The sequence below is a fragment of the Anneissia japonica genome, unplaced genomic scaffold (genome assembly GCF_011630105.1).
Source record: "Anneissia japonica isolate Jap-2015-1 unplaced genomic scaffold, ASM1163010v1 scaffold1547_len296510_cov162, whole genome shotgun sequence".
Lineage (NCBI taxonomy): Eukaryota > Metazoa > Echinodermata > Crinoidea > Comatulida > Comatulidae > Anneissia > Anneissia japonica.
In genome coordinates, this window is record NW_022701555.1 from 192,512 (window position 1) to 209,557 (window position 17,046).

At 34.9% G+C, this 17,046-nt stretch overlaps 1 protein-coding gene across 2 annotated transcripts in view; it reads left to right on the forward strand.

Moving 5' to 3' along the window:
- Positions 1-5: 5 nt before the first annotated feature.
- LOC117103646 (metallophosphoesterase MPPED2-like) overlaps positions 6-17,046 on the forward strand; it is a 27,149-nt gene continuing 10,108 nt past the window's right edge. The window contains exon 1 of one of the 2 annotated variants that reach the window (XM_033244232.1): positions 6-140. Coding sequence is in view for 1 of the 2 variants with exons in the window: in XM_033244231.1 (XP_033100122.1) it covers positions 416-426 (11 nt within the window). In the remaining variant the exon portion in view is untranslated. Of the gene's footprint in view, positions 427-17,046 lie in introns of both variants that reach the window. The other variant, XM_033244231.1, reaches the window with a different exon arrangement.

Here is a 17,046-nt window from a genome sequence, read left to right on the forward strand (position 1 = left end):
TGAGCGATGGCTGTTGCTGCTGCTGCAATGATTATTTTGTCTTAGTTTGGTCCACATTTCAGCGTAAAATCAAGTTATTTTTTACGGAAAAATTATTACCCTGTCAAGAAAACACTTTTCCAGAATTCTTTTTGACTAGCGTATGTACTGTTAATTAGATTTTTAAATCAAATCTCATTCCCAGGCTAGGAAGCCTTTTCACAATCTGTTTCATTCAGCAGCCTCTGTGATATAGCTAGTAATATGCATAAGTAGCTTCGTTCTCAAGGAAAGGCAGGATCACACAGCTTCCGAGCCTACCTAGGCCTAGCCTAGGCCCTGGCCTACAAGGTTTCATTGCCACTAAGCATATTGATTGGGTGTAGACACATCATTAATGTATTAAAGTTTGCTGTAGTCTGTATCAATACAAAACATGTCATTTCGGTGAGTAGACTATTATTATTAATATTAATTATATAGCCTAGGCCTAGCTAGGCCTAGGCCTGTATGTAGGCCTCATATGTTATTATGTCATGATATCATTATCGGATAGGTTGTTATTAATTAGGGCCTACTATTAGAATGCTGGTCACTTTGGCCCAAAACCAAATTGGCCCAAACCAATTCGGCCCAAACCAATTTGGACCAAACCAACTTGGACCAAACCAACTCGGACCAAAATCAACTCGGCTCCAGACGACACTTCGGCCCAAAACCAGCTCGGACCAAAACCAACTCGGCCCAGACAACAACTCTATATGATATTGATTTATTCAAGACGGCAGGTTAAAATAGTTAGTTTTAGGTGGTCCCTGTGTTGTGAAATGAATAGTTGACTTTTATTGTCAGTTTTTGCAAGGTGTTACGTTCCTAAAAAACATATTGGGTGTTGCCAATCTGAAATAAACAGTTTACCAAAAAAAAATTTACCAGGAATAATGGTGTTCCTGTTTAATTCCGAAGTTTTAGATTTATTGAAAAAAAAAACAAAACAAAAGAAAACCGTTAATTTTAAAACATTTTCCGTCGTGAATTGAAAAATAAAAACTTTGTACCTGAATATGTGTATTTTTTTTTGTGCTTTATATTCATACAAATATACATTATTTTACAAAGGTATGTTAAGATTCTTCTAAAAAATAATTAGTGGGATAATATAATAAGTTAGTACGGTAATAAGAATAGTAATAGGCCTAATGAAAAATAATATTAGGCCTATATATGATATTAATAATTATAATAACATTAAAATTATAATAATAAATATAATAATATAATGATTATAAAATATACTAGAAATTGCAAATTGCAAGTGAAGTGCTGCGAAATACAACTGCACATAAATGTTCTTTGAACAAAATTATTTATGCGAGTCAAGTGAAAATAATGAATAATAAAAATATAACAAATAATATGAGACACGACCCATTGTCTATATTAGAACACTTCTCATTGGGTAACAAAGTCGTAATTTTTCATTTTTGTCAAAACGTGTCTATAGTGGTGTCACACTAAAGGTGAACTGCAATGATGAGGCATAATGGGGTAACAGACAAATAATAGTACACTGCAAAAACAAGTTAAATTATAAAAGTAAAGTCTTTAATAAATAAAATTCCGTGTGCATCTTCTCTTCTCAACAACATAATAGTTCTTCCTGACGGTTTATCGTTGCACATATACGGTAACATAACTATTCAACTCCCATGGTATCGGTCAGTAACAGGCACATGCACAGGTACAGACACAGGTGGCACTATAACAAATAAAATCAATTTTCTAATAACCACCATTCATTTCATTACAATTAATCATTAATCAAACCTATGATAATTATAACAATTTACTAATTAGTAAAACAAAATATAATGTATTTGTACTCACAATGAACATCTAAACTGAGGGCTGTCTTGACGACACCTCCCTTACGTGACCGTAAGTAGTTCGTATCATTTGAGGTGTGTCGCATGATTTAGCATACTTTGTTTTTATACGGCGGTACACCTCACACAATGATTACGCTAATTAAAGTCATGCTTAATTGCTTCCATTATAAATACGCAAATTATAGCGCTAGATGATCGTTTTAACCGTGACAATTAACCCCCAACGCAAGTTAAATGCACCGCTATTTAACAAAATACACTTACATTATCTTAACTACACATAATCAATCATAAACATCAATATGGGTAACAGAGAGCAGAAATTCCAAATCAAATATTTTCTGGCCAATTGTAGGCATATAATCAATGTAGGCATATATTCAACTTATTTATATATAAAAAAAAAATACATTTAATTTCATACAAGCAAACACATTCTGATGTTAAATTTATATACGACTTAAATAATCTGCTCCGACATTATTTACTCCTTTTATGACCCTGATTCGGTATCTGAAAGGTTGTAAAATAAGAGCCCATCGTAAGATGCGACCATTTGCCACCTGTGTTTTTCTAAGAGATGTGAGAGGCTGGTGATCTGTTTTGATCACAAACTCTGTACCATAAAGGTAGGGTTCAAATCTTTGCACTCCCCATATAATTGCAAGACATTCCTTTTCAATAACCGAATATCTCTTTTGGGTCTCATTGAGTTTCTTACTCGCATATGAAACGGGAAATATTTCTCCAGCCGTTTCCTGTAGTAATGCTGCACCAATACCTGTGTTGCACGCATCAGTCCTTAAAATAAATTCTTTGTTGATGTCGGGCAATTGTAAAATAGGGCCTAAACACAATTTTTCTTTAAGAAATGTTAACGCCCTTTCTAACTCATCATTCCATGCTATTATATTAGGCTGTCGTTTCTTGGTTACATCAGAAAAAGGAGCGGATATAGAAGCAAAGTTATCAACAAATTTCCTGTAATATCCTACAAGTCCTAGAAATGACCTCATTTGACTTTTTTTAGTAGGTCTTTTAGCATCTTTTATTGCTTTTACTTTATCATATTTGGGTTTAAGTTTCCCACTACCCACTACATGTCCGAGAAATTCTACCTCTCTGTACCCTATGTAACACTTAGTTGGTCTCGCAGTTAAATTTGCATCTCTTAACCTCTGAAGTACATTGTGAAAAGTATCCAAATGTTCTTCCCATGTTTCGGTATGTATTAATACATCATCAATGTAATTATGGACATTAGGTAACCCTTGTAACAATCTACGCATAACGCGAGTAAAAGTGGCTGATGCATTAACTAAACCGAAAGGCATCATTTCAAACTCAAAAAGTCCAACATGAGTAGTGAAGGCCGTCAAATGCTTTGATTCTGGTGCCATAGGTATCTGCCAATAACCTTTGCTTAGGTCGATTTTAGTAAAGAACACATCTTTTGCTAAAACTGCAAATACCTCATCGGGATCCGGAATAGGTTCGGCATCAAATACAGTAAGTACATTAATTTTACGCATATCACAGCACATACGCTTCGTCCCATCTGGTTTATTAACTAGAACAGGACTAGCATGTGGGATGGGATATGCTTTACTTCTTACAGGAGTATTGTTATTTAGTATTATCTTATGTTGTCCCAAATTGGTTTTACCCGGTACGTCAGTCATTACGTCACAAAACTTCCCCATAACACTCATTACTTCCATACGTTTACTTTTATAGGCAAATCCGGGCAAACATTTACATCCTTGATACTCTCCTTACATTTAAGAGGTGCCATCACCACCTGCTCCTTTTCTCTATCAAGTACCTCCTCTTCATTCTTTTCACACTCAACCACCGCAATGCACGCTAATTCATCTACCTTCTTCTCACTGTTCCTTCTTACATATTTTTTTAACATATTAATATAAAAAAACTTTCTCACGATGGCCAAAGTTCACTTGATAGTTAAGAGGGTTTACCTTTTGGGAAATAGGAAATGGCCCTTTCCAAGACATAGTAATTTGTTGGAATCTGTTGGGAGTAAAACCAAAACCTCGTTCCATATTTCTAACTCTCTAGGTTTCGCCTTTTTGTCATAATACTTCTTGTAGCGTTTACTAGCTTTATGTAATTCATTTTTGGCTATTGTACATGTGTGTTCCAATCTATCCTTCAAATCAAGAACATAGTTATAGGCTGGCTTTTGTTCACAATGTGTACGAGACCCTGTCCATAACTCTTTGATAATCATCATGGGCCCCCTAACGCTACGACCATATAGTAACTCAAATGGTGAGAAACCAGTGCTCTCTTGGGGTACCTCCCTGTAGGCGAATAATAATGGGTCTATATACCTATCCCAATCTTTCGGCTTCTCTTCGCACATCTTTTTCAACATGCCCTTTAAGGTTCCATTAAATTTTTCTACTAACCCGTTACACATAGCATGATAAGGTGTTGTAGTGAAACTCTTAATGGACAACAGTCTATTAACTTCAGACATTAATTTAGACTTTTAGAATTGGGACCCTTGGTCGGATAACACTTCATTTGGGAATCCCAATCTTGAATAAATTGAAATTAAAGCCTCAGCAATTGTTACAGTTTCTATGTTTTTTAAGGGAACGGCTTCTGGATACCTGGTAGAGTAATCCACTAAAACTAGAATAAATTTATGGCCCCGTGTGGTGATAGGTTTGATTGGTCCCACTAAATCAATCCCAACTCTCTGGAATGGCTCACCAATAACTGGAATACTGCCTAGGGGTACCTTAGTAACTCTTCCTTTTGGAACTGTCCGTTGACAGATGTCGCAAGATTGACAGTAACGTCTTACATCACCCTGCATCCCTGGCCAAAAAAAAACAAGTTAGAATTTTATCATAAGTTTTCTTACTTCCCATGTGTCCCCCTACAATAGATTCATGTGCAATTCGGAGAACGTGATTTCTAAAACATTTAGGAACAACAACTTTTCTTATGATATTTCCCAACTCCACTTTGGGCGAGGTGAACTCTCTAAATAAAATCCCCTTTAATATCGTCATAAACATATTCAAATTCTCCACAGCCCCTATCCTTATACTTGCCAGTCCCCACTAATTCCCTTGGCTTGCACAATGTGGGATCTGACTTTTGTTTGGTTATCAAATCCTCTGGGGTTACTTCATCTATTGGGCTTACAACTTTTAACTTACTCACCTTTTTCACTTCATTTGCCTTAGCTTGGCTTCTAGTCATCACTGCTGCTGTTATTTCTTGTTTCTTTCTCCACTCATTATTTGGGTCGTTTGCATCCCTAGCACCTTGCACATTCCCAGTTATGAGATCACAAACAGCACTTTCCATTACCACAGCTTGCACCGATCCTACTAAAAATGGGGTATCCACATCAATTAGAGCAACGGGAAAACTTTTAACTGTGCCATCTATAGCATAACCACTTTCTCCTCCCCGGTATACTGTGCTGACTCAACATATGCACTATTAACCACAACATTTGTATTGCCTGAATCATGCAAAACTTGAACTTCATACTTACCAATATATCCAGTTTGTATCGGCATCTTATTATCGTCACCTTCACATGATACTAATTTAGTTGCAACTGGTAAATCATTAGGCTTTTTATAAACATCAGAATAAGTATTCTCTATAGAAGAACTCCACTTACCTTTTTCCATCGGATCAGCTTCTCTTTTCCCTATCATCCCCGCACTAATATTTTTCTTTCTAAAACAATCACGGGCAACATGACCAACTCGATTACAAATGTAGCATCTACGAGGAGCATAAGCCACAGGACCTCCCCTTCTATACGTTTCCCTAGGACCACTATCTCTAGGACCATTATCTTTAGGACCACTAACTCTAGGACCACTAAATCTAGGACCATCATAACTACTCATTGAAGAACACTTTCCCCTTTCGACATGAACAGGTTGGGTTCCTTTCAAAAACCCACGGGCTTCTAAATACTGATTAGAAAAACTTGCCATAGTTATGGAATCTTTGGGTTTTCTTTCTCTTAAGAAAATAGCATGTTCCTTAGAACAACAGGACAAAAACTGTTCCATAAGCAATAATTCTATGAGGCCATTAAAATCTTTTACGTCTGACATCTCAATCCATCTATTTAAGTAATTTTTCAATCTATTAAGGAATTTTGTCCCATTTTCACCCGATTCGCGTCTTATTTCTCTAAATTTCTTTCTAAAGCCATCTGCCGTTAAGTGGTAAGTTTAATTTATGATAATTATTAATTTTGTCTGGAGGAAGAAGAGAATATTCAAATAAGGCAGTACAGTACCCTGTAATAAAGCACCCAAATTAGTTGCCCATTCCTGATCCCTTTTCCAACCCTGGGTGGTGGCATAACGTTCAACCTACTTATGTATTGCATCGATATCATCTTTTTCGGGATTAAAGGGTGATAATTTAGGGGGTTTACCCTTGGAACTAGATATAATTGTATCATTAGCGGCTACTTGATGTGCAGCCTTTGCCTGTTCAAGTTGTAATTGTAATTGCAATATTTTAACTTTTTCTGCCTCCTTTTTCAAATCTATATCAGCCTCAACACGCTTCTTATCCAATTGAATCTCAAGATCTCTTTTCTCCTCTTCTCGTCTTCCCTCAATTCTGCCCTAAGTGCTCTCTCTACATTTCTCTGCTCATTTAACTTCTGTCTCTCTTCATCTACAAGTACTCTTAACTCTTTTCCCGATAACCCGAACTCCTTACCTATTTCTATCAAATTTTCTACTTCCAAATGAGATGACATATTGATGCAAATTTAACCGTTACGTTAACAACTTTACAATGTACAGTATATCTTTATGTTCGTATATTTACTTATGAAGTCTTTTGCATGTACAATTATTATGTCGAATAACATTTATTACCTCCGCCTCTACTGTACCTTATAATTTCCCGGACGAGCCCCCAAATTGTCACACTAAAGGTGAACTGCAATGATGAGGCATAATGGGGTAACAGACAAATAATAGTACACTGCAAAAACAAGTTAAATTATAAAAGTAAAGTCTTTAATAAATAAAATTCTGTGTGCATCTTCTCTTCTCAACAACATAATAGTTCTTCCTGACGGTTTATCGTTGCACATATACGGTAACATAACTACTCAACTCCCATGGTATCGGTCAGTAACAGGCACATGCACAGGTACAGACACAGGTGGCACTATAACAAATAAAATCAATTTTCTAATAACCACCATTCATTTCATTACAATTAATCATTAATCAAGCCTATGATAATTATAACAATTTACTAACTGTCTCTTATACACATCTAGATGTGTATAAGAGACAGAATATTTTTAACTGAGGGCTGTCTTGACGACACCTCCCTTACGTGACCGTAAGTAGTTCGTATCGTTTGAGGTGTGTCGCATGATTTAGCATACTTTGTTTTTATACGGCGGTACACCTCACACAATGATTACGCTATTATTAAAGTCATGCTTAATTGCTTCCATTATAAATACGCAAATTATAGCGCTAGATGTTCGTTTTAACCGTGACATTATGTTTTAAGTTTTTTTTTTTAATAAAGTTTCAAAAATTTCTATGTATGTGGAAAATGTAGTTGATTACCAAAGGTTACAATTTTTATTTTGAAGACTGCATGATCTAGGAAGTGTACATTTTTTTATGGGGCAAGTTTCCAAGGGTGGGTTTTCTAGGGGCAAGTTGACTGCCAAAGAGTGTTGCCAAAGTGCGAGCCAGCGTGTTATTTGATCACAAGTGCGATACATCGCAAGTGTGAGCCAGCGAGCCATGACATCACAACAATAGATACGAGATGTTACTCGAGTTGTGCGAGGTATTGGCTGAGATTTGTGGAGTACAATTCAAAAAACAACTATAGGTCTAATAATGCATTATTGTGATGTTTAGACAAAGTTAGCTATCAAGTAGTGACGTTGTTTTTCATTGGGACCATCGTCCCTTCAAGGTTAGGCCTATACCATCCTAGCTAGTCTAGGCCTAGAGTAGGATAAGGCTAGCGCGACATGCAGATTAATTGATTTAATCCGGCAGAACGAAAGAAGGAAACTCCGCTTTTCAGTGGTCTTATGCCCTTGTTTTTTGACAAACAATGACCTTTCAGAGGTCAAATTGCTGTCAAGAATATGAATTGGCTGCTTCGCAGCAATAATTTGGATAATATAAAAATAAATAATAAGAATAGTTATACTAAAAAATAATATTAGACCTATAAATAATAATAATAATTATAATAATACTAAAATAATAATAATTGTCATTTGGGTAACAGGTAATCGTAATAAGAATAGTTAGGCCTAACGAAAAATAATATTAGGCCTATATATGATATTTTATAATTATAATAATACTAAAATAATAATAACAATAAATATAATAATAAAATATTTATAAAATATATAATTATATATATTATATAATATTAGGCCTATATATGATATTAATAATTATAATAACACTAAAATAATAATAACAATAAATATAATAATATAATGATTATAAATATATAATTCGGATAATATAAAAATAAATAATAAGAATAGTTATACTAAAAAATAATATTAGACCTATAAATAATAATAATAATTATAATAATACTAAAATAATAATAATAATTGTTATTTGGGTAGTGGGTAATTGCAATCACTAATCATCTGGGTAATTCCGTATCATTTGGGTAGTTGTCTTCTGGTCTGTGCTGGTTTTGGTCCGAGTTGCTTTGGGGCGAGTTGGTTTTAGGCCGAAATGTCGTCTGGGGTCGAGTTGGTTTGGGCCAAATTGGTTTATGCCGATTTGGTTTTGGGCCGATGAGGAGAAAAAAAAATTATTGATATGTTGTAGAACTGATTTTTCTATAAAGACAGAAAAAGGTAGTTTGATCAAAAACTGAGCAACGGTGAATGAGATACAGATTTTTCAATCTGGGGGAACAGGTGTAAAAATGGGCGGTTAACGCCCCTTTTTCCCCAAGTTTTTAAATATTCAATAATTTGTATCTCGTTCACCTTTCCCTAGTTTTTCGTCCAACAACTTTTTTCTGTCTATAGAAAAATCAGTTCCAAATTTTTTTTTCCTCTGGAGTCTGACTTTAATTCAATACTGGAAAATGAGCTGATGTTTCATTAAGAAAAACACAAAGAAATATATTTTAAAATTTTTATACTTAAATGCATAAACATACTTAATTTTACTTTAAAAAATGCCAGTTTTAGAAAAATTTGCTTGAAGTTCAAAAAACATTATGTGCAGGAGAGTGAATTTGGTCTCAGCTGTAATGGAAATAATTTTTACAAAAATTACCAGGAAAATATTTATTATTAAAAACCTAATTTTTAGGGCCAAAAAACACATCTTTTATCATTTTCTTAATTTTAAGGCCATGAAATGTTTTAATACTTGCAAATGAGCTAAAGTTACTGTACATTAATAAATCATATAAAATGACTGGAAAGCCATTTTTGACCATTGCAAATGCCAGTTGCATCATCATTTATGTGATATGGAACCTGTCTAAAAATAACCCATTACTGTAGTTTCTAATTTTACATTTTACGTAGGTAGTCGACTGAGTGAGTATTACCCGCTTCGCTACGATAACACTTGCTACCATCGATGGCGATAGAGCCTCTCCTGAGAGTTTCACCAAACCTCAGTAATAATTTCCCAAAATCAATGATTGCCTCATTCAGAGTGAGAAAATCCCCACCCAAAGCATTTCATCATTTATTAGAGCTACACATGGGAACTTCTTGTACTCATTAGAACCCAGTTTTAATGTACAGTAACTGGCCCCACCATGTGACCCAGCATTGAAGTTGCCCTTCCTGCTGGAGTAAGGGAGAGCTTACAATGGGTGGTATTACTATATTGTGTTAAGTCTTGAGTACCCCTTACTGATAGTATAGTATGGGATGCTGCAGTATCGACGACTACTATTGTTTGAACATCATTAACATAGGCAGTCATACAATCCTCTGCAGAATCTATTCCAACATTTACAGTTTTTGATATCATTATTGGTCCATTAACATTTGAACACTTGTCAGATACATCTATCTTGTAATTTCTTGTGGTTCAATTGTTTGTTGATTACCCTTTCCATGGGCGCATTCAGACAGCTCCTGTAGAAACAATTCACATTAGGTAACCTAGGCAAAGAGTCTGTCTGGTCCTGAACTCCTAAATTTCCTCTGACAATACCATTGGCATTAATTGGGTCCTCCTGGGTATGCCTAGGTTCCAAAATTTCACAAGACTCCAGCACTTCTCCTAACCTATCAACATTTAATGGGGGCGAACTGGGTGTTCACCGTCGAATCTATTAGGCTGGGTGCTTATTGATGTCAATTGCAGCCTGTGTTTCTCAATATTTAAGAGTTTGGTCTCTAGGGCATCCAAGCTTCATTCATCTCCTTTCCATTCCCGGAAAGACAGGACATTTGGCCTGAGGAGTTTGGTGTGTCCCTCAGGATGATTATACTAAGACGACAAAGATAGAGAAGCTGGTCTCATTATTCTTTAATGCCACCTTGCCCACCTAACCTTGGTGTATGGCTCCCCATCTTCTCCAGGGGGTTGTCACTACACATGCATGCATGACTAAATTTGGGAGATCAGGAGTTTGAATTAAAATTCAGGGAGGATTTAGAACGTATGTGTGTGCACCAACAATTTGCAACAAAATAAAATTGTCTAAGAAAGCTCATTAAACTGCTCAGTGGCAGGCCTAGGCACCCCCCCCCCCTCCTAAATTTTTCATACTTTAAAAAAAATTGAGGAAAAAGAAATCAACTTTAAGCTGTGAGTGCCAGTTAAAGTGTTAAGATTTAAAATTCCCTTTTAAACTTTATTACAGAAAATAAAAAAAGATGACATTGAATACATTCTTGACTGTCTTTAGACCTTTTCCGATTTGGACCTCTCTGGATCCATCCCTAAAAACTTTGATCTTCCCATTGCATCTATTTCCATTTTGACCAGTTCCATTCCTGATCTATTATTTTCATTAATGTGTACTATCTCTTTAAGTTCTTTAGTTATCTTATGACGTGTGTTTCCTCAGTAATACATAGTTTTTTGCTTTGTAGCTGTATCATCCAGTTGTACACTGATATTTGCTGCTCTCAACACTTCAAACAAAAAAATTAAGTCCACTCTAATTAAAGACAACCTCACTAAATGTTCATTAAATATGAGCATTACCGTAGGAAAAATATCCAAGGTGGAGGGGTTTGTCAGATTATAAACAAACATTGTTAGAACGTGCTATCCCCAAGTCCTATTTTATCATCACCATGCCCACCTGAAAAGTTTTAGCTTTTTTTGTTATTAATAGGAGTTTAGGTTTGCAAAACAAATTAATATTCAATTAAGACAACTGAATGCGTACTATCTGTCGTTTGCACTTGTTACTTGTTGCTTGTATAGCGTTTTTCCTTTCAGTTACAAAGTGCTGTAAGTTTTTCCCTGGTCATTGAATCCACATGCTTAAGAGTTGCTACCATATTGGCACAGTAGCAGGCAACCCCACCAGGTACCCATTTATACTCCTCATTGCACTGAGGTAATTTTCGAGGTCTCTTAATATAATTTAATTACAAAATTTTTGTTCAATGCAACACACATTAAAAATAGTAATAGTTGCCATCCGTAGGTTATGATGTCACTTTTTCTGATATGATGCAGTAATGTGGTGTAGAATATTTAGGCTAAGCAGATCAATTTTTTTTTAAATAACCAACTTGAAAATTTTACTTAGTACTAACTAAAGAAATATTTAAAGAAACTAAAAGTAATACCGGTAATCATAAGCGGAGGCCAAAACACAACACTGGGCCAATGTGAAGTAGGGGTGATCCCACGCAGATCTACTGTAGAATAAGTCTGTTACCAACCAATTGACAAACGCTAAAAGATTTGTAGCCTTTGTTCAGTTAAATATAACATAACGGATTGAAAATATAATAACGAGTAGATCCAAGATTTTACAGGCAAATTATTTTTACCCTTTAAAGCACTGGTATTTAGTGGATATAGGATGGGTAAAATTTCACAGAAATAACAATTGTGTGCCAAACTATGGAATTGAACAAACTTTGTATGACTGATAAAAAAAAATTTACTGTGCTTTTGTTACGATTATACCTGTAACTTCATTTTGGCTTGGGAATACTCCTACAGGATTATTCCTACCAGGGAGTTTTCATAAAGTAGTTCCTGGTCCTACCCAATTGCCTGAGCCAAAAGAAAGTAAGAGCTGTCAAAGTATGGATGTCCGAGCAGGTAACTATATTTGACATACAGTAGGTGTAAACATAAAGTCCTCCATGAGAAGCAAACATAAAAATCAAGGTCAATATGATAGGAAAAAAAATTAGTTTTTGCGGCAAATAGCCCAATTCAGGAAACGATACTTCACATACAGTTACATTTGCACAAACAAAGCAAGACATGACAAGTTCTATTACCAGTCACCAACAATATACCGTCAAAGTATGGACACCTGAGCAGGTAACTTTATTTGGCATAGGCCTAAATGTGGAGGTCCTCCATGAGAAGCACACATAAAAATTAAGGTCAATATGATATAAGAAAAATATAGTAGTTTTACTTTGTGGAAAAAAGCCCAATTCAGGAACAAAAAAACGGGAAAAAAACGTTTGTCGACCCTGCAACTTTTCGACAGTTCAAAACTCCTCAAACTTACTTATTTATACATTTTATTGTAAAATAACTTATCGAAAAGCCTTGGTAAATATTTCTTTAATGAACGTCAGAATATTGGGTAAATAGTTAAATCTGGTTTCAAATAGCAATAAATATCTCTAATTCCTTGTTATAAACCAATTATTACTCACTGTTTTTGTTGTTGACAGTTTCACCTGGCTATCAGTCAGGCTTCATCAGAATCTGTGAAGGGTTTCCACCGATGTTCGATGGTAGCGAGCCGTCTTTAATATTTGATCATATAGACCCGAGAGGCGATGTGTGCCTTCATCTCTATTCATTGCAGCGTTATTTCTCCTATACATACATAGATTCTTTAATTTTCCATTTTAGCCACCCTTGTTCTTTATGTAAGATATTGATGTTCTCCCCGTCTGGTATGTGATTTTCTTGGGTCATATGATCCATTATAGCCGATTTGTGTAATTGTGTAGATGAGGATTTTCTGCCGGCCCTTGTTTCTACTCTAACGTTATGTTCCTCTACATCTTTCATGTGTTCTTTTGTTCTCGTGTTTAGTGCCCTGCCCGTTTCACCATATAAACTTTGTCACAATTTTTACATCCAATCTCATAGACCCCACATGTGTTTTAATAACAGTTTTGTTTTAATAACAGTGTAAAGTACATGCCGATTTTTTTATTTCTATATTCTCCTCATCTTTTCAGAAAGGCACTTTACCTATGGTAGCCCTATGGTTCATTTAAGCTGTTCTGTAGGATCATTTGTTTCTTTTGTTTGCTGTTTCGCCATGCTATGTTTTACTTTGTTTACTGTTCATGTCGGATAGTTACTGTACAACGTTTTGGAGCTATTGTAATCATTTTTATTTCATCCTCTTTGTCATCTTTTAATGTGGTGACACTTTCACAACAGTGTAATAATGTGCGGACCACACTCATCTTATGTTGGAGAGGGTGATTGGAGTTAAAGTCTAGGTATTAGTTGGTATGGGTGTCTTTTCTGTAGACCTTGGTGCTAATATGCCCATCTGTGTTGATGGTTATGTTTACATCTAGGAAGGGTATGGAGTTTTCATCCATCTTTTCACTAGTAAATGTTATTTGTGTTGTCGATTCGGTTTAGGTGGTTGAGTAATGTATCTGTGGTACCTATAGGGATGATTGCCAGTGCGTCATCTACCTACCTTTTCCACAATCTTGGTTTTATGTGTTGGTCAGCTGACTCCATTCCATAAACAGGTTGGCAACAATTGGTGAACATGGGCTGCCCATAGCCATACCGGATTTTTGTTGATATATGTCCCCCCTGAAACTAAAATATGTGGTGGTTAGGACAAGTTCTAACAGTACTTTTTGACAGTACTTAAGCTGTGTATCTCTAAATCAACAGAGATCGCCTTAGTCAGCACTGAATGTAACAAGTTCTGCAAGTGATTGGCTTAGGCCCCCTAGAAGGCCTCGCAAAACACTTCATGTTTTTAATCTGAATGGAAATGAAAATCAAATCAACCATAGACTCATAAATCTATGAATCATTCAAAATGTGTACATTGTTATTAAAAGTATCTTCTATCCTATCTTCATTACATAGATGATTTAATATACCACTTTCGACTCCGCTCAATGCATTAGCATAGGACTTCGTGAGGTATAAATATCTTTAATACCGACTCGGCGAAAATGTGATGACATCATCTTTGATGACTAATTTGTTCTATTTGGTTGCAACTCAGAGATTAATTATCTGAAGTCCGTGAGATTAAGTCTAAAATAATTTGGTCCTTCAAATAAATTAATTAAGAACAGGGGTTTATTGTGTTGCATCACCGATTTCTGCATATAAAGCCCGGTGTTGGGAATGCAAAAATAAGATAGGCGCCTGTGCGCAAACGTAGTTAAATTAAACCAGACGCGCTGGTAACACAATGATCAACACACTCTGTTCTGTATTTTTTGATAATTGATTAACAAATTATGTTTAATAAATAATTTAATATTATAATTTTATTATGTCTTTGTTAATCATTAGGTAGACCTAATATTATTATTTTATTGTAGGTATTGGCCTAATAAAGAACCTCCTGGAAACAATGGTTGTACCACAGATCTTTTTTGTGGTTTTACCACCAATATTAATAAAGTTGTGTTATGTGTAATGTCATCAATTAAAATGCATCATCTTTTCATTTTGCATTTCATTATTTACTTTTTATTCCCAAATTCATAAAAGTAGCCTACAGTATATCATAGTTACCAACTTGTGAGATTTGAAATACGTGACTACACTAGTTGGCCGGGGGGTGGGGGACCCTTCTGGGGTCCAGAGGCTTAGCCCCATTTGTGTCAAGGGCCCAGATGCTCCGACAATCTGAGCATTTTCAGCTGTTTTAAAACAATTTCAGGGAGTGAGATTTGAGGGAAAAATATTTTTAATAAAGCTACGTTCGATTTGAGTACATTATATTTAATTTGAGCACTCTACTATATACACAAACATTTCATTACTTAAACAAAAAATGAATAGGCATACTGATAAATTTTTAGTAATGCATCATTGAATTAAGTATTCATGTAAATATTTCTGTGTTGATTTTACTATCTAATGAGTCAAGTTAACTGCATGACAGTTTTTACTGTATATTTTTAATAAGACTAATTTCTTCTAATTTAGATACATTTTTCCTTATTTGTGATAATTCGTTATCACGCAGACCTGTGCCAAATGCGTGACAAATTTATGATCACACGTGTGTTTCTGCAAAATGTGTGTGTCAACCAAAATCACTTTGAAATGCGGGACCGTCCCACACGATAGGAGGCGGTTGGTAACTAATCTACAATTATACCGGTGTAATTGAAATTAAAACCATTTTTTATACAATTCTCTGTGCCTCTGTCAATGTAGATTAAACAGAAAAGCTTCGAACAAAACATTTGCAAAACTCTTCATTTAAATCATGCTGGGCTTAAAGTTTATTTTCGATAATTCAGTTTACTATAGTTAATGTAGTTAAGTTTCTTTCAGTAGGCCCTAATGTGATTTTCTTTTTTTTATAAGTCTATTTTTACCTTTTTGTTTTAATTTATATTTTGTTGAGTTGTACAATGCCTTTACGGCCATGTTGAAAAACACCATTGCAGTGAACAAGTGTTTCCATAGTTAAATAAAGTTTTTATTATTATTATTATTATTATAAAGTACAGTAATTTAGAAATTTTATTTTATTTTAATACTAATACAGTTTAAAAGCATAGTTACCAACCATCTTGCATCATGCGGGTCGGGACGGTTTCGCATTGCAAAGTGATTTTGGATGAAACACGCATTTTGCAGACACAAATGCATGATCATAAATTGGTTTGATTAAAAATATAGTATATTGGTGAGTCATCAGAGAGCTTTTTCGTTATCTTGTTTGAGAATAAATTCACCATAGAAAACTTCTCTTTCCCATTTACCTACTTGGACCAAACAATTGCCAGCTTTACATTGAAACTCAAATTATACGTGGCTATATTAAAAATATTTTTTTATATATTCGGTATTGTCAATAAACACTCCCTGCAATCGTTTTAAAACAGCTTAAAAATGCTCAGATCGTTGGAGCGCCCCCCCCCCCCCAGCTAACTGGTGTAGTCAGTCATGCATTTCAAATCTCGCAGGTTGGTTACTATGTTAAAGTATTTTTTACATATTGTCTTCACCCTTGCAATTTGACCCAGAACAACGTTATTTCACAATTGACAGTTGTTACTGGTATTAAACTAAATATATTTTTGATTGAATGATGATAGTCCTATTCCTGAAGTGGTTTTGTTTAAATAATACAAAATAAATAAAACAAAAATCCCAATTGTATAATTTAAGTCACTCATACCGAACTACCTATTTGAAAATAAAAATTAATGCGGGACAGCCTGCAAATCTTCGCGTTGATCATTGTGCCCATGCGTCTGGGACTTAACCATTTTTTCATTGCACAACAGGCTTTTTTTTATACTTTTCAATGTAGCAGTTGGGTGATGCAACACAATAAACCGTTGGAGGTTGACTCATTAAATATCTTTAAAATTAACAATGTTAATGTTCTCCTGATCAGATTTTTTTAAACTATTATTATGTTGTTGTGTGTATTTCATGAACAGATTCCACAAAAAATATTTCTGTTGCAATTATAGTATTTCTGGGGCTCATTTTTTGACTAGACTATATGGTTATGTCCCATCCATAATATTCACATTTATTGCACAGTTTATTCAAGCTAAATAGTGTATTAGATATTTTCTGCAGGTGTTTTTTTTTTTGTAATTTTTGTTGAATAATATTTATTCGGCATAAAAGAACAATTTAGCCAGGATGCGAGAATAGGCGAAAGCAGAGATCCCAAGTTTGAAAACCAAAAAATAGGGAGATTTTTTTTCATGAAGCGATCGCCTCCTGTAGCGACGCACTGTGAC